General features: G+C 26.8%; 5 protein-coding genes and 1 long non-coding RNA gene across 11 annotated transcripts; 3 read left to right on the top strand and 3 right to left on the bottom strand.

Annotated features, from left to right (window-relative positions):
* Positions 1-1,093, top strand: LOC147657308 (uncharacterized). The gene is made up of 2 exons (XR_015292693.1): positions 1-362; positions 738-1,093. It is a non-coding gene; the product is annotated as an uncharacterized LOC147657308 (long non-coding RNA).
* A 4,429-nt stretch (positions 1,094-5,522) lies between these two features.
* Positions 5,523-11,103, top strand: Tgs1 (Trimethylguanosine synthase 1). Of its 3 annotated transcripts, XM_086910538.1 has the most exons (9): positions 5,848-6,084; positions 6,156-6,325; positions 6,559-6,694; positions 6,828-8,662; positions 8,746-8,992; positions 9,065-9,665; positions 9,782-9,913; positions 9,973-10,271; positions 10,383-11,103. In XM_086910538.1, the coding sequence occupies exons 3-9, from the start codon at positions 6,638-6,640 to the stop codon at positions 10,491-10,493; spliced, it is 3,282 nt and encodes a 1,093-aa protein (XP_086766664.1). In that variant the 5' UTR covers positions 5,848-6,084; positions 6,156-6,325; positions 6,559-6,637; the 3' UTR covers positions 10,494-11,103. The 3 variants fall into 3 exon arrangements, with proteins under 3 accessions (XP_012339056.2, XP_086766663.1, XP_086766664.1); XM_012483602.3 differs by lacking the exon at positions 6,156-6,325 and having other exon boundaries at positions 5,523-6,084; XM_086910537.1 differs by lacking the exon at positions 6,156-6,325 and having other exon boundaries at positions 5,523-6,084; positions 8,746-9,665.
* On the bottom strand, positions 10,186-14,075 carry LOC100867273 (uncharacterized). Its single transcript, XM_086910543.1, has 7 exons — positions 13,503-14,075; positions 13,316-13,423; positions 12,991-13,193; positions 12,733-12,908; positions 11,997-12,656; positions 11,459-11,930; positions 10,186-10,575 (listed from the first exon to the last, which is right to left on the bottom strand). Exons 1-6 carry the CDS (start codon positions 14,073-14,075, stop codon positions 11,566-11,568), a joined length of 2,085 nt encoding a protein of 694 aa, XP_086766669.1. The 3' UTR covers positions 10,186-10,575; positions 11,459-11,565.
* On the bottom strand, positions 14,019-16,630 carry LOC100867396 (leukocyte receptor cluster member 1 homolog). Of its 3 annotated transcripts, none has more exons than XM_086910545.1 (4): positions 16,341-16,624; positions 16,163-16,262; positions 15,264-16,070; positions 14,019-14,142 (listed from the first exon to the last, which is right to left on the bottom strand). In XM_086910545.1, the coding sequence occupies exons 1-3, from the start codon at positions 16,361-16,363 to the stop codon at positions 15,267-15,269; spliced, it is 927 nt and encodes a 308-aa protein (XP_086766671.1). In that variant the 5' UTR covers positions 16,364-16,624; the 3' UTR covers positions 14,019-14,142; positions 15,264-15,266. The 3 variants fall into 3 exon arrangements, with proteins under 3 accessions (XP_086766671.1, XP_086766670.1, XP_003691668.3); XM_086910544.1 differs by lacking the exon at positions 14,019-14,142 and adding an exon at positions 14,990-15,150; XM_003691620.4 differs by lacking the exon at positions 14,019-14,142 and having other exon boundaries at positions 14,990-16,070; positions 16,341-16,630.
* Positions 16,631-17,028: 398 nt separating this feature from the next.
* SmF (small ribonucleoprotein particle protein SmF) lies at positions 17,029-17,387 on the top strand. The gene has a single exon (XM_012483607.2). It carries the CDS (start codon positions 17,029-17,031, stop codon positions 17,293-17,295), a length of 267 nt encoding a protein of 88 aa, XP_012339061.1. The 3' UTR covers positions 17,296-17,387.
* On the bottom strand, positions 17,377-17,990 carry LOC100867645 (chromosome transmission fidelity protein 8 homolog). Of its 2 annotated transcripts, XM_086910549.1 has the most exons (3): positions 17,882-17,973; positions 17,611-17,807; positions 17,377-17,550 (listed from the first exon to the last, which is right to left on the bottom strand). In XM_086910549.1, exons 1-3 carry the CDS (start codon positions 17,899-17,901, stop codon positions 17,477-17,479), a joined length of 291 nt encoding a protein of 96 aa, XP_086766675.1. In that variant the 5' UTR covers positions 17,902-17,973; the 3' UTR covers positions 17,377-17,476. The 2 variants fall into 2 exon arrangements, with proteins under 2 accessions (XP_086766675.1, XP_003691670.1); XM_003691622.4 differs by having other exon boundaries at positions 17,377-17,807; positions 17,882-17,990.
* Between the last annotated feature and the right edge of the window lie 344 nt (positions 17,991-18,334).

The raw sequence follows: 18,334 nt of genomic DNA, 5'->3' as shown, positions 1-18,334 counted from the left end.
TTTTCAGATTCTGCCGTGCGGCGTATATACGCACCACCGTGGCTGCAACCCTCCATGGCCGAGCAGAGGAGTCGGTGGTGTCTTCCATGTTGCAGGTGCGCGTCTACAGGGTGTCCTTGAAAAAAGCGATGGAAAAAGAAAAAAAAAAAAAAAAGAAAACGAAGGGTGAAAGGAATAATTGTCGGTCGGGGATGGATAAGCTGTTTCTTTTTTTTTTTACGGTTGTTGATCAAGTTGGCGAGAATGGGAAATTTTTAGTTGTGTAGTTTTTTAACATTTCGAAATTATTTTTCCTCGAAAGCGACGAAGAAAAATGAAACGTAGCAGGGATCGTCGATGGATAAGCCGTTTTATGCCGATGAGTATGATTTTTTTTTTTTTCTTATTTTTATAACATTTCGGAATTATTTTGTTCTTGAGAAAGCGGTAGAAAAGATTAATATCGATAGCGGATGAATTCGCTTACGTCGATCGGTGTGAATCTTTCGAGTCTTTCGATTTTTTTAATTCGAAATTAATTTAACAAGTGTTTATAATAACTGCAATCTTTTTTTTTTTGATATTTAATTTGACTCGACAATTTAACTTGATATCATAAAAATGATAATATAGAGATTATGATAAACAAGAATATAAATATCGATATTTAGAAATTTGTAAGCACTATTTATAAATCTGATGAAAATTATCCATAATTTTATGATTACAAATTCTTAGTTGTAACGTGATATTTGTAGATTGAAGGAGCAAGAAAGAAAAGACAAGAATCTATTCAAACTTCGTTAACGAGTGCAAATTATATACTGGCAGTTAATGCGCTAATCATGTGATAAATTCATTTCAAGAGTAGGAACAGGATAAAGATTCGCGCGCTACCTACGCAATTATGAAATTTCTAGCGATCCGTTAGTTACGATGAGCATAAATCAAGTCACCATCCGCGGCAGATGCAACTGTTATACGAGTCTACCGATCGTTCTACAATATTTTCTAGCATCTGTCACAAAGTAAAATACTGTTCTTTTTGAATCATCTTCTGCTACCTAAGTAGTATCTAAAAATATATAGAAGCGAATAAATCCAATCATCATAACTCATCATCAATCTTACGTTAGTATCCCTTTATTAATTAAAAATTTTATTATTCTCAAAGATTTTCTTCTCAAATATGAGCTGTTCTTTAACTCTTATTCTCCATCGATTTATACATTTCAACTTTAGAATTTTATTATCAGAAAAAAGGATTTTCGAAAGATCAATGTGTGTTAAATGCTTTCGAGCCACCCGATGGATGATTTACCCGAGCTTCCGAGGTTCGTAGGAGCATCGAGGAACGAAGGAACGAACGAAGGAACGAACGAACGAGGCTCACTCTTGCAGAGTGCCGCTGTTAGCGCATCGCACTATGACTAATTACGAGCTCAACTCACCCCACCGTCGGCCGATACGGCCCTATAAACGTCGCCACCACCGCGAGTCATTGTTCCTTTCCACGTCTCTGCGCGTTGGTTTCTCGGCCTTTTCCCTCCATTCTATCCCCTTTTTTCCTCTCTTCCTTTTTTCCTCTTCTCTATCTCGTCGAGCACCACTCGGGGTTACCGAAGCGACTCGTGATAGCTCGTGCCTCGAAACACGCTTTTGTCACGGCACAGGAACGATTTCCTTTTTTAACGATCCTCTTAGATCTCTATTCTTTCGTACGAATATATTTTCATAACCAAGTTATTATTAATCTTGAAGAGGGAACAATTTATTTCTATGAATTAATAAATAAATATTAACGATATCTTTTCCTCCCGCATACCGTTACGTACGAGCATCTGCAATTGTAATCGCGCCGAATGAATTTGGATGGTGCATCCCATATTACCGTTCACCGACCAAATTCAACGGGTAAAGGATTGGTAAACGGATTCTTCCTTCGTGGTAATCTATCTAGCACGGGATCGTGGTGGCGGCGGTTTCTCGCCTTCGTAATTTAGGAGGAAACGATTTACTGTTTCCGGTAATGAGCACCAGCAAACCGTGTCCGTGTACAGTCACGGTTCGCGATGAGGAGAAGGCGGCCGATATTAACAAAAAGCGCGTTTGTTAGAGTTATGTATCTCGCGCAACGGTCGCCTAATTTGGATAGTACCGTTACGACCCGCATGTACAACAGCTCGAACGGAATAAAAGTCGAAAGGAAGGTTTAATGATACATTGTGCCTAATCATATAAGCATATAGTTAATTGTCGATGTAACGAGATACAACGATTTTTTATTTCGACTGATTGGAATTAGAAAAAAAATTTCATCGAATTACGGTGGAAAGATTATTCCGTTTATTTTTTTCGTAAAATTTTTTTTTCTAATGTCTCGAAACGATTGAAGAATGGATGGTGACTATGGGTATCTACTAGTATTGTTTCAGTGCGGCACTGTCGGTATCTTTCCACGAATAGACGATTTTACGGCAAGGGGGTCCGGAGTGCGAGCGACACGGAAGGTAGAAGAACATCCTGTGTCGTAGGACCCCTCTTCACGCTCTGCTGACTTTACTTCGTAACGTTGATTTCCTAAGTATTCTTCCTTTCCACGGTGTACTGACTTGAAGCCGAGGAAGGGAGACGGGGCCCTCTCAGGTACCTGAGAATAGAGATGCTCTTAATTAAAGTACTTTGATTGCCGTTCAGAGCCGACAAGAGAACGCGGTTTCTCACGTTTCGCCCTTTTTCATCGACTGTTAATTCGAAGATAAAAGATAATAAAAGATAAGTTAGTGGAAATCTTGAAATGACTAAGACGAGTCTTTCGATCACAATGGAATCGTTTCTTGCTCTCTTTCTCCATTGTTTATAGGCATTTTATGAAAATAAAGTGAAAGTTTTCACCTATTGTGTAATTAATAAATATATGATATAGAAAGTCTTGTTTTGCATAGTGATATTTTTTTATTTGTTATTGAATCTGTTTAATATGATTCATTTTATTTTCTATGCATATTTATTTTCTGTAAAAATAACAAAAATATATAAAATATACGAATAACATATAAAAAATAGGATTTAACTAGTAACACCATCTTTTCACAAAATGCTCAAACTTATTGTACTATTGTTACCAGCAAAACAAATTTTTTAAGGTCGTTAAATTGTGGCACCATCTCTATAGAAAAGTAATAAAAAAATTTTAATACGATGCCAAAATATAAAACGTATAAAAATTCTTTATATTTCTAACTATGATAAAATTAATAATATTATAATATAAAAAATCTTTCAAACCATACACTTTTTATTCGAAAAAAAAACTTTCCAATATTATGGAAAACAAACAAGATTTTATTTTTATTTCAAAAATAAATTATATAAAAATATCCGATATATTTCTAAAATCTCTATTATTATTAAAAATAAATGTTGAGAAAAAGTTTAATACTAAAACTTTACTATTTAGTAAAAAGATATTAGCTCTTATTTTAATAGATAAATATACAAAAGATTAGAATTAATCTCATATTCTTTCCTTTGATTCTATAAACTTTTGAAAAAGTAGACTCTGTCGATAAGTTAACTAACAATTAAAAAATTTTTAAGATCAACGCCATCTCGCGTTTGGATTCACGAAGCTCCGACTTGTTACTAGCATAACATGATATGCAAGGAGGTATGCGAAGTCATAGAAAAGGAACGCAACATTGTGCGAGAAGGACAGAGAATATTTAAAAATACGCCACATGGAAAAATCATTAATTACTCGTTTTCTACTTAAAATTTCGATATATTTGAGCTCACAGTTTGAAGCTAGAACTCCAGGCAACTTTCTCATATCAATTTTAATACGAAATTCTCCTTATTTATTTAATTATTAATAATTAACGCGTTATACGTTCTAATATATTAAAGACGCCATATTGAAAATTCATTAATTACTCGTTTTCTACTAAAAATTTCTATACTTTCAAGCATTCATCTTGTAGCTAGAACCTCAGACAAGCTTCTTATATCAATTTTAATACAAAATTCTTCGTCATTAAATATTTATTAACAATTATTATAGAAAATGTTGCGATCGTAAATATCCCGTCGGTAACCGAATCATAAACAATTAATTTATTTATTTAAATAACAAGAAGATTATGAACAAAAATAATACAGGAATATAGAGGAGGAAACAACGTTTAAGATACATATATTCATATTTAGAAATAAATCTTATAATAATATAAAATTAATGAAAAATGCGTTGCATGTTGATAACGTTAATTTACATATGACGCATTAATTATTAATAATTAAATAATTAACAAGAATTTTACATTAAAATTGATATAAGAAGCTTGTCTGAAGTTCTAGCTATAAGATGAATGTTTGAAAGTACAGAAATTTTTAGTAGAAAACGCGTAATTAATGAATTTTCAATATGGCGTCTTTAATGTATTAAAATGTATTAGAACATATGATGCGTTAATTATTAATAATTAAATAATTAACAAGAATTTTGCATTAAAATTAATATAAGAAATTTGTCTAAAGTTCTAGCTATAAGATGAATGCTTGAAAGTACAGAAATTTTTAGTAGAAAACGAGTAATTAATGAATTTTCAATATGGCGTCTTTAATATATTAGAACGTATAACGCGTTAATTATTAATAATTAAATAAATAAGGAGAATTTCGTATTAAAATTGATATGAGAAAGTTTCCTGGAGTTCTAGCTTCAAACTGTGAGCTCAAATATATCGAAATTTTAAGTAGAAAACGAGTAATTAATGATTTTTCCATGTGGCGTATTTTTAAATATTCTCTGTCCTTCTCGCACAATGTTGCGTTCCTTTTCTATGACTTCGCATACCTCCTTGCATATCATGTTATGCTAGTAACAAGTCGGAGCTTCGTGAATCCAAACGCGAGATGGCGCCACCGGTACTAAATTTATTATTTATTTTTTTTTTTTTAATTTATCGACAAAATTTAGATATTCCATCAATATTTTTTAAGAAAAATAAGAAATGCAGCGATTTTATATTTAGAAACACGTGTTTATTTTTTTGAAAAGTTTAAAAAATAATGAATATATGCAAATATTTCGAATTAAAAAATCTTTTTTTTTAATTGAAAAAGTTAGAGAAAGGAAATTTTTTGGTAAAAGAAAAAGAAAATAAAATACATAAAATACGTAAGAAAAAAAATATATATTCAAAATATAAATATACAAAATACAATTACAATAAAATAAAAATATGTATAAAATATATTAAAACATATAAAAGTGATATTATATATATAATAAATATGCAATAAAAATATACAAATATTTTACTAAAAATATTTTACTAAAAATTATAGGGATTTAAATTCGATTTCATTTTATATAAGTATAAATTTAACTTATCGGTAAAATATATTTCGTCGATAATTAGAATGGAATTCATAAAAGAAATGTACTAAATTTTAATTTAAATAGGAATATATGAGGAATATAAAAATGAATAATAAAGAAAACAAAAATTTGCTTATATGTATGTATATATATTTTTAATTTATACATGATAAACTATACATAAAAATACATAGATGCGATACATAAATTTATAAAAAATTTATATACAATACATTATATATAAAATATATTTTTTTCATCATTTGTTCTTGATATGTGATTATAGACAAATTACGGCAAATTAATGTTTAAAAAATGTCTTTATTTATTCTAACAAAAGAGTATAATTATAATATATAACCTAAATTTATCATTAATCTTGATAAATATTTCTCGAAAGCAAATTAAATTTAACCAAAAGCAATAGTTATCGATTGAACATTGTAACGTGTTATAATATGATGATAATCAGAAGCAACTTCACGATGGTGTGCTGTTCAAGAAATGGCGGATTGTTTTTACACGGGGGAGTTATAAAAATTTGAGCGTGAGACATGTGGGTGTTGTGACGATTCACGAGCAAGTAGTCAATTAAACACTTCTGTCGGCATGAGTGACCGTTTTTGGGAACCTTTAGCCGAAGTGTATATCGCAAAACAAGCAGAGTCTTCTGACTCTGATAATTACATTTATTGTCTTTGCAGCAGAGTATTTATTCGGTAAATACACTTTCAAAAATATGAGTCACTTATTCCATCAAATATCGCAATTTCATTTCTATATTCTATAGCCGTAGCATTCTTATTATTTCTTGGAAAATTGAAGGTAGTACTTGCTTATCGATCAGTGGTGTGACACATGACCTAACCTTGACACCCACTCAAATACGAGCTAGGTCATAATATATTTTTTGAAAATTTTATTCAATTTTTTCTTTATTCAACATCAGTTAACAACATGGTAATATTATTTCTCTAACAAATATATTTACAAGGAATTTTTCAATTTCTGAATGCTTGTTTTAGTTTTTTTATTTATGAAATAAGTATAATCGAAAATAAACAATTTATATCATGTGAAAAAATATCATATATTTTTATATTAATTGAATTTTTTTTATTTTTTATAAGACAATAATACAAGAATAATATAATATATATGTTTCTATTAAACAAATTTTATTTTATTTTTAGAAATCCAGAAGTTTATACAGTGCTTGCTCTAGAGGATGGTAGTGAAGATGAAGATGTTGAAGGTGATTGTGTTGAAGAAATGTTAGACCTTCATAAAAGGTCTATTATAGAAACACAATCTATTGAAAAACATGATGTAAGAATGTTTTTGCTTTATTTTATTTATTATAGGTTATTTTCAGTTAGTCCAGTGTAACTTGATATATGTATCAAATTTTTATATTGAATAATATTTGAACGAAAGCATATTTTTTCTTCCTTAAAATTAGGAAGAACCAGTGAGCTGTTACTGCAGTGCATCACACACAGACAACAATTATTCCACAGATGAACATGACTCTGTTCGTGATTCGGCTCATCGTCCTACTGCACATTCCCTCACGCAAAAATTGGGTTTGCATCAATCAGATTCAGGTGCAGACCTATCTGAATATCATGATCAACATGAGGCTAAAAGTATACAAAACTTATTGGCATCATATGGAAAGACTTTTCAAACTACAGAGACTGAACTGGAAGATGAATTTGATAAAGTGAATATACTTGTACAGCACCAAGAAGATAAAGACTTAAAATTTGAATCTAAAATAATAAACATTCAGTCATCAGATCATCTTACAAATAATGTCAAAGTTTTAAGTTATGATCCATCCATTTGTAATGAAAATGAATTTCATGTAGAAAATCCATTATGTAATTTAGAAGATAAAGATTTTGAGATACATAATATATTTAAAAATGTTTCTTTGAATGATGGTACATCAAAATCTTATAAAGAAGATGTTACACTTAAATACAAGTGTGATCATAAATCTCGTGATTATCCATATTATTCTATGTACTCTAAAACTAAGAGTATAATGGATATTGCATGGGAAAAATATTGGTCTGAAAATGGTGAACGCATAATTTGGACAACTTGGATTAGAAAATATGCAGATTATATAAATCCAGAATATTTACAACAAAATGTACATTTAATAAGTGACGAAAAATTAGAAATGAAAGAAGCTATTGAAAAATTTTCAGAGCAAAATACATGTTTTCCTAGTCAAGCACATAGAAATTGTGAAATTGATCGCTCAAATTTTGAAGGAATATTTAGCAAAACTAATAATATTGATGACAGTGAAATAAAAGCAAAAGATGCATATAATATTAATTTTTCGTTTGATGATGTAAGTAAACAAGAAGTAACTGATAAAGATGCAGAAGATAATAGAAAAAAATTAACAAATTTCGAAACATCACCAGAAACTGGAGATGGTTGGAATCCATTAAGTCCTTTTAGTATGGAAGAAAGTTATAATCAGCAATCTAATGCAGAAGATGAAAGACTTTTGACAAGATGTGATTCTATTAATGAGTCAATAGCAAAGACAAATGCAACATCAGATTCTATGACAAACGTTACAAAAATGACTCTTACTAGTTCTAGTTGTGATTCCATTTCTACAAATTCATCTAGTCTCATCAGTTCTGTAACAAGTTCCATTGAAAGCAATATAACAAATACAAGTTCTGATCAAGAATATGCTCCAGAAGATACTGATAAGTATTGGCAGCATTTATGGAAAGAAAATTTCCAAATAGAGTATCAAAACCATTATAAATTATTTATAGAAAAATACAAAAGGGAGCAATCTGAGATTATGAGTGATCAAAGTTATAATCAAGAACATAATGATATAGATATGAAAGAACAAGAAAGTGATGAAAGTATAGACCAAGACTTTACACAAAAAGAAATAGATACTCCTAATAAAATTAATATTTCTGAAAGTAAAAATGCATCTAATAAAAATTTTTCTTATGCTAAAAAAGAAAAAACAAAAAAGAAACGATTAATTATGGAATCAGTGGGAATGCTTATTCAAAATTTAATAGTAAAATCAATAGAAAATGAATCTAATGCAGATAAAAATGAAAAAATTAATGAAATGGAATGTTCACAAGAAATTGAACAGGAAATTGATCAAACTTTCATACAGAATGAAAATAGCACAATTATTTCTAATGATAACAATAGTATTAAAAAAAAATCTTCTAATGGAGGAGATGGAGATGATCCTAATGAAGATAAACCTATAATATTAAAACGAAGGTATAATATATATATCGCGTATATATTGTTTTTAATTTTTACAAAAATATTAATGTAATATTTATGAGCATCTTTTGTTTTAGTCATGAGGCTGAATATGAAGAGACAGGAGAAGGTTTAGAATCGGTAAAAAAAGCATTTTCATTGATGGGATATACTTTCAACGAAAATTACGAGCAATCAAATTTTCAAGGAGAAGTAGTATATAGAAAAAAAAATATTAGGTTACAAAATAGACAATTAAAAATGAAATATTATAGATCCAAGCCAACAAATAAGCATATATACTTTGATGATAATGGAGTGGAAATTACTAACACTATAGACAAAGTAAATAAAATTTTTCATAAAGCAAAAACATATATAGATAGATTTTATTTTTTATTTTGTTTTATTTTGCAGGTGAAACATTATTTATCATATTGTCCTGTTTTGCCATCAGCAATAATAGAATCACAACCCTCTGAAAAAGGTTCCTATACAGCACAATTTACATCAAGTTCTGATGATGAATGTGATCATAGTCTTAAGAAAAAGTTGCAAACAAAACGATTTGTATTTAGTAAACCAAGCACAAGTTCAATAGATTCAGGAGCAGATAAAAAACAATTTAATGATCATGATACATTAAACATATTTGATAATCAGAATGATGTTTTTCAAAGTATCAAAAATGATAATATATACTTTGATCAAGATGAAACGAGTGATTCTACAAAGTGTGTTTCAGAAGATCACTTTCCTGAACAAGATAATGAAAACTTTGATGCATTAAATATCGATATGGATATAGATGAAAATCATAGTAACAACGAAATACAAAATATGAAATTATCAGATGAAGATAGTATAAAAAAAACTTTAAAGAAAAAACGAAAGAAACAATCTAAAAGAAATATAAGCCTTCCAATAGAAATAGATAATGATAAAACTTTAATAAAATATTGGTTAAAAAGATATCGTTTATTTAGCAAATTTGATCAAGGCATTAAATTGGATCGTGGTATGTTCTTTAATATTGTATATATGAAAATTTATCTTAAAATATTAAAAGCAAAATATTTATTAATATACATATTAATAATCTTTTAATCTTTATAATAAAATATTTGTTTATAGAAAGTTGGTTTTCCGTAACACCAGAAAAAATTGCCGAGCATATAGCCGAAAGATGCAAATGCGATACCATAATTGATGCATTCTGCGGTGCAGGAGGAAATGCTATACAATTTGCTTTCACGTGTGAAAGAGGTATGTTCATTTATATATAAATAGTTAATACATAAATTCATAATATTTTTTTTTCACAGTATTAGCGATAGACATAGATCCAGTTAAAATCGAACTTGCTCGAAATAATGCTCGAATTTATGGTGTTGATGACAGAATAGAATTTATTGTTGGAGATTTCTTTACACTTGCATCAAAGTTAATCGCAGATGTTGTATTTCTAAGTCCACCATGGGGAGGACCAGGATATGCTAAGAATGAAACTTTTGATCTCAATAACATTATGCATCCCATTGGTGGAGAAAATTTATTTAATATAGCAAGAAAAATCACAGATCATGTGGCCTACTTTCTACCTAGAAATGTAGATACTATGCAGGTAAATTTTTATAATTTCATAAAATTCAAAAAATTTCGATATTCTATATTATTTTATAATATATTCTACAATAATTGCTTTGTCTTTTTATACACATATACAAATTTACAGCTTGCCATGTTAGCCGGTGTAGGTGGTGGTGTAGAAGTGGAGCAGAACTTTCTGGACAAAAAGTTAATAGCTTTAACGGCATATTATGGCGAACTGCCCAGGGACTGTTAGTTGTGATATGATGTGTAATTTACGAGAAGATCCATAACAGCTGCTTAAAAAAAGGAGCTTCTCACATTTTATGGATAATTAGCTGTAAATAATAACTCGTATCAATTTGCTTAGGCTATTCTGAAAAGCAGTATTTTTTATTTCATTTCACATTTTTTTTACAAAATGCATATAAAACGCCGTTATATACTATAATTTACTTAGCTATTTTTTAAACTTTCTATTGGATTTTTAAAAAATATGTTTATATGACACATTAGTTACCATTTTCACAAATCTCGCACTTAAGCAAATTGATACCCAAATTTCAATTTGTGAGACATATTTGTGAAATCCAATAATTAATATGTAAAATCTCTTACAAAGATCATAAATTCAATCTTCCATAGCAATAAGTATTATTTTTACCTGATGATTAATTAAGTCAAAAAGACTAGAGAATTTTTCTTTAGTCCATCATGTAAAATATTATTTTAATCATATTGTAAACTATACGAAACATTGTAATTTACATTTTATATAACGGTTTCCAGATTATTATTTTACAATTTTTATGTACACTTCTACTAATTTCCTATTAATTATCAATAAATACATTCAAAATCTTAAATGTGTTGTAATATATAATAAATTATATCCATAATAAAATTTAAAATAAAAAATCTCAAAATTAGTTTCTTTCAACTATAAAAAAAACTTATTTTAGAGCAAAATAAAGCTTTTTTTTGAACAAATATGAACGTAGAATCATCAATTGCGATTAATTGATTGAAAATGTACATGCTTATTCCATTTCTTTAAAATAATGTACAAAATTTAATTTTTTTAAACAAAACATTCGAATTATTAAGTTTGTTTTTGCAGATATAATATACAATTCCAAAAATAGTATCACAATTATGATTTAAAAAATTAATACATTAATTCTAGCATTTCTTTAGGAAAGAACAAATTGATTCTCATACCTTCTAAGTAACGCGTGACTAGCATTTCTTCAATTATTTTTGAAGTATAAATTTCTGGTTGTTTTTAAATGTATAGAAATATTTTTCTTAACATAGTCTCTATATTTTCATGTATCAACATTAATTGTTGTTGCACCCGATTCTTCAGGTTCTGCAGGAATAGTTATACCACCAGTATCTATACTTTCTTCTTCCTCCCTTGGAATTTTTAAAAAACAATGCATTGTTTCTTCATCTTCTTGTTCAATTGTTGAATTATTTTTAGTTTCATTTTCTCTTGTTGGCAGTGAACCTTCAAGATGTTTTGATGGTATCTGTATCGTAATTGTTTGTGATGTACCATCCGCAGATGTTGAGGAAGACATTAAGTTTGCTTCTAAAGTATCTCCCACTTTTGAAAAGGCACCTAAGCAACTATAAATTAATTGTGCCGCTGCGATATTACCAGGAAAAACTTCAACATTTTCACTATCTAAAAAAAATTGTAGAGTTTTATAGTGATAATTATATATGATTTGATTAAAAAAACGAAATTTACCTTTCTTCTTCATATTTGCTTTGATTAATCCCTTTTCGTGATCTCTTACATGTTGTATATAACTTTGATTTTTAACAGTTTTAAAAGGACAAAGATCACATGTAAATAAACCAGATAATAAGGGATGTCTAGATTTTAAATGATTTTTATAACTACTACTTTGTATTGCAGTATAAGAACAATGAGGACATTTATAAGGTCTAAAACCTGTATGTTGCATAATATGACGTCGCAATGTATTGTGATCTCCAGTTTTGTATTCACAAAGTTCACAACTAAATGGTTTATCGCCAGTATGTTGTCGTAAATGCATTTGCAACATTGCTTTCCTAGCACTAGAATGCCCACAAACATTACAAACATATGGTCGTAATTTTGAATGTACTGCTTGAATATGACTTTTTAAACATTTGGAATTTGCATAAGTCTTTCCACACATATCACATTTTTTCGATGTATACCACCGAGTTACTTCCAATGTTTTACGATCCAAATGCATAACTCTATGATTACGCAATTGACTGGCTTGTTTAAAACATTTACCACATTCTGAACATTCATATTCACGAGTCTCACTATGGACACGCATGTGAGTTAAAAGTTTTACCATTGTAGCACTTTTATATGCTTTACATATTTTACAAGTAAATAAACCTATATCTAAAAAAAAAAAAAACATTTAGTAATAAATATATTTTAATGCATTATTATTCAAATATTGATATAAGATATTTACCAATTTGATGTTTTTTCCATAAATGTAAGCTACATTGCCTCCATTTGGTAAATTTCATATCTCGGCAAACGGTACATTTAAATGCTGTTCCATTCTGTGATTCTGTATGACAAAGTGCGTGTTGTTGCATTGTTTCTTCTGTAGAAAATTTATATGGACATCCTCGATATGAACACCTAATAAAATTTACAAATAAGTAAATGAAATATATATACTCTTCTATATATATATATATTCTTATAATAAAGATATATATACTTTATATTTCTTTCCATTAATTCAATCATTTTTTTATTGAGCATATATTCAGAATTTAAAGGTTTTTGAATCTTAACTTGACGTTTTATATCATTATTTTCAACACTCTGTCCTATACACTCTAATACTCCAGAATCTTTTGAATCATCTGTTATATTTTCTTTACCACCTTTATTGGCACCTGTATCTGTTAATTGATGATCCTAAAATAAAAAATATTATTATAATTATTTTGATTTATTATTATTTATTATTTATTTTTATTTTTGTTTTCTATTGTTTTTTATATATATAAGAAAATTTTAAAAAAGTTTTAAACAATTACATTTATCATATGCTCTTTACAATCTTCAATAGAAGGAAAGCAATTAGAACATTCCCCACACATATATAATAATTTTACTTCATCTATATTTTTTGACTCCTCTTTTATCTGTAAAATTTATTATATATAAAATTATTGTAATATCCATATAAATATTTATAAATGAAAAATTAATTTTAAAAGTCACCTCTATATCCATTTTAGGATTTACATGTGTTTTTTGAAAATGATGTAATAATTGTGTTTTGTCTTGAGTAGTATAAGTACAAATTTTACATTTAAATGCTGTTACAACTTCTACAAAATCATTAGCATTTACATTATGTTTTTCCATAATCAAATTCTTTTCATTCTGTCCCACGATAATTTCATATTGTTCTTGAGAATGTTCATCAATATTTTCAATTACTAATCCTTCATTAGTAATAAATTGTGATTCACAATTATCATCTTCTTTAGCCAGTAACACTGTTTTATTTTGAGATTCATTTTCATCTATTATTTGATTAAAATCTAATTCTTGTAATTCTCCATTTTGAAATGCATAAATCTGACCATCTAAGCAAATTAAAGAAATTGATTCATCCTCTTTTGCTATTTGTGATTCATCTATAATATTTATTGTACTTTGCTCTTGATTAGTTGATGCAGTTTTTGTTATATCTATAGCTGGATCTGATACAGTTTGCAAAATATATCTAGTGCCATTTATTTCATAACTTAGATATGAAGAATCTTCAACGCTTCTTTCTTCATTCATGGTGATTATATTTAATTAAATCATATCGTAAAAGTACTTGATATTTAAATTAATAGTAACATTTTGCCTATAATACAAATATAAATATTAGTTTATAGATAAAAATTTAAATATTTATTTTTATTAATTATAAAAAGTTCTTAAACATAATTTATAAATAAAAATTTAAAATTATATAGAATAATAATACACTTATATTTGAATAAATAAAAATATTAAAAAGTAAAGATACTTGTATATTAGAGGTTATATATAAAGAATAGTATAGTAGTAAAGATATAAAAGGTTATTTTAAAATTGATTGTTTACTTAGATTATACATTACCTTTATTACAAATATTTTATAAACTATAATAAACGTAGATATTTTATATTTAAAATATGTACAAAATAAATACATTATTTATATTAATATTTTAAAGTGCCGATGTTTATATAAATTAGTGAAGAGGTTATCTTAAGGTCGATTTGTAACATGACTTAAAAATGTAATTTTTCTTACAACAATTAAAGTCAATTTATTATATTTCTTAGATGTAAAATAGAAACTTTTATAAATTGTCATTTCTTCGTAATTAAGTATATTCACAGCTGTTCAAATTCGAAAATCACGTTATACAAAAGTAACTCGCGCGTTCTACAAGTCTGGTTGAAAATTTCAAATAGGATTTTAATTTTATCTTGAATGGAAATAATTAATATATCTATAAGTAAAAAATATTACTTACGAGCTGAGAATTTAAGTCAAGTGATGAACAAGAATACTGAAAAAATGACATAAACGTCAAATTTTAATACATTATCCATGAGACCCGTGATATTCCACCATCTTGTATCACGTGATACCGCGGAATTTAGCATAATTTAGTAAATTTACGAGGGATATCTGGTATTTCATTTAATAACGATTTAAATATCTTTCCTTTTTTATTTGTATTTTATTGCACTTTATAAAATAAAAATACTTTTGGGATATTTCATAATGAATTATATCTTATTTAACAGCTGAATTATTATTATTTTATTGTTAGTATCAATTGGACAAAGATTCTATGTAAGTTATATCTGTATATATCTGTGTATATATATATGTATATATTGATATTTACATAATTGTAATAAAAAATAAATAACAATTTCAACATAAAAATATTTACTTCATAATTATAATAATAAAAACCAACTTACATTTTATTGTTCTCTTGTTAGATGCATATTAGGGGTTCTTTCAGCATTTTGCCTAGCAATTTCAGGAAAGAATTGTGAATTATATTTTTGTTTAATAGTAGATTTAGGGGGAGTTTTTGGAGTTACTGTTGGAACTGGATCTCCTCTTAATTTAGCCAATAAAGCTTCTGTTCTTAACTTTTCACTCTGTTCTCTTAACAATCTTTCTTCTCTCAATTTTTGTATATTTATGTTTGGTTTTTCTGCTGTTTGTTTTTCTTTATTTCTATATTTTTCTTTCTTATGCTTTTTAGATTTTTTGTGTTTATGTCTTTTTAAATATGTTTTATGATCTGAATCACATTCATCTAAATTATCTTTTTTTCTTTTAACAGATTCAGATTTAATTTTTGAAGATTTTTCTATAGAAGTACTTCCCATAATGTTCAAATATTTTTGGATATCATGAATAGGATCATCCAATAATTTTTTTTTAATTTGTACTTCTACATCTTTCTCAGTGTCTTTTAATCTTTTAGGTAATTCTTCATACCAACATTTTTTACCTGTTGCTTCATTAGTATCTTGTCCAAGATATGTAAGATAACCAATTTGTTTTTCATATTTTTCTTTCTCTTCTTTTTTCTCTCTTTCATGTTCAACATTAGGTTTATTATAATCAAGTTTTCCTTCTTCTAATTCAGCAAAAAAATTAACATGATTCCATTTTGAAGAAGAAGCATTTGTTGTATTTTTTGATGCTTCTGTTCGTCCATCATATTTTGATCTAGCTTTTTCTCTTAAAAGATTAATTCTAGCTTCAGCTTCCTAATAGAAAGTTGACAAATCCCACGATTACATAATCAATTAATAATTAATTAATAATTAATAATAATTTTTTTGTCCTCATTTATACTTACTGCATTTTCAGCTCGTTCTTGTTTAATTTTTTCTTCTTCTGCAGCTTTTGCTTCATCCCGCCGTACACGAGCAATATTTTCCTTAGTACGTACATGCCACCTAAAAAAAAATAATATGTATAATTTTGATGGATATAAAATATTAACATTATTAGATATGAATTACTTTTAATTATACCTTTTCTTCGGTAAAATATTCATTTTTAATAAAATACAATTGCTTCCAAAAAGTACAAATTTCTTATTGTAAACACATTAAAATAAGATAACTTTTTATAACTTTATTTTTTTAATTTTATTAATAAATCTTTTGATTAAATCATATAATATATACGTAAAATTAGATAAATAATTTAAAATCTATAATACAAAATATTTCGAAAGTTATATAGGCGATTTGACAAGTTTAGGTTATTTTCCTATAGTAACAGTCATTTCTAATACAATAGACCGCATCAAACTAAAGCGTCGTGTTTTTTTGTAAGAGTTTAAAGAAGATCAAAATTTCTTCTTTCAATATTATTTTTTAAATATGTAAGTACAAACTTGTATGGAATTTTTTGTTATGAATAACAAATAATTTCATAAATTAAATAAAACTTAAATTATAAGTTTTTATATTTTCAATATTTATATAAACTTAACCTTAAGATTGAATATCATATTTATTAAATTTTTTTTGTTATTTTTAAATTAGATTGTTATTTTCTGTTCTTATTTAAATTATTAAATAATTCTTGTGAAATATTATATATTATATTATAATTATTTTTTATATATCATATTATTATATTAAATTTTTAGATATTTCTAATAATGTACATTGTGTAATATTTTTCATAGAAATTAAAGAAAAATACAATACAATGGCTGCTACAATGCCAATAAATCCAAAACCATTTTTAAATGGTTTAACAGGTAAACCTGTTATGGTAAAATTGAAATGGGGTCACGAATATAAAGGTTATCTTGTTTCTGTCGATGGATATATGAACTTACAATTAGCTAATACAGAGGAACATATAGATGGAAATTGTACTGGCAATCTTGGTGAAGTTTTAATTAGATGTAATAATGTAATGTATATAAGAGGTGTAGAAGAAGAAGATGAAGAAGGAGAAATGAAGGATTAGATTTTATAATGTTTATACATTAATTTAAAATAATGTTTATTTTTAAGTAAGATTAAGTGTCTAAAAAATAATAAAATTATGTTTTTTAAATACATGCAAATTTATTTATTAATAATTATAACATTTATACAAAATCTATAAAAACAATTGTTTCATTTACATACAATTTTTTTTATTATATTTAATTACCTTTTGGAACATTTGTTATGATAGGTTTTGGTCTTGACTTAAAAATTAATTTCTTTTTTACGATTGCTGTAACAATATATTCCGTTTTTTTTTCAGAACTATCAATATTATCAATTATTTCATTACTTTTTTTAGTTAAAACTGCAAATGGTTTTGGAAGTTCCATTTCTTTTCCATGTAATACATGAATCCCAATTATAAGTATAGGTGTACCAGATTTTGAAAAGTGTAAGTCTCCGATGTATTTATTTGTGATATCCGCAGATTGAAATTTTAAATCACCTTGTAATTCAATAATAACCCATTCTTCAATTTCTCCATCTCTATAAAATAATAAAAACTCATTATTTGTATCTAGTATTAAAATTGATTAATATTTTTTAATAATAAATAATACTTTTTTATTGGTATGATCATACTAAGTTTTGGCGGTAAGCAGCATTTACACACATGTATGTAATATATAAATGTATAAAGTTACTAGATATTAGATAAAAGCTTAAGTCAAGTTTACAATAAGAATGAATGAACTAATTGTACTTTGTAACAATTATTTATTTCTGTCAGAGAATTAGGTTTAGGTTTAAATTTTAAGGTTTAAAAATATTATCAAAATTATAAAAAGTATTACATAAATAATTTTGTAAACAAGAATATTACAAAATGAAAAGAATGAATTATTATTTTTCTTTTATATAATCAATCAGTTAATTATAATAATATCACATATTTTATATACTTACATATTTTTACATATTTTATGCTGTAAAAATGTACATGCTGAAATATATATATAAGACTAAAATTCTAATTTTAATTTACTTTTATTTCGTTGTTATATATATCATGT

The sequence above is a fragment of the Apis florea genome, unplaced genomic scaffold (assembly GCF_048593485.1).
Source record: "Apis florea isolate Af1SG1 unplaced genomic scaffold, ASM4859348v1 contig_3193_pilon, whole genome shotgun sequence".
NCBI classification, from domain to species: Eukaryota; Metazoa; Arthropoda; class Insecta; order Hymenoptera; family Apidae; genus Apis; species Apis florea.
Note: the sequence above shows the minus strand (reverse complement) of the source record. Positions and strands in the feature narration are given on the sequence as shown.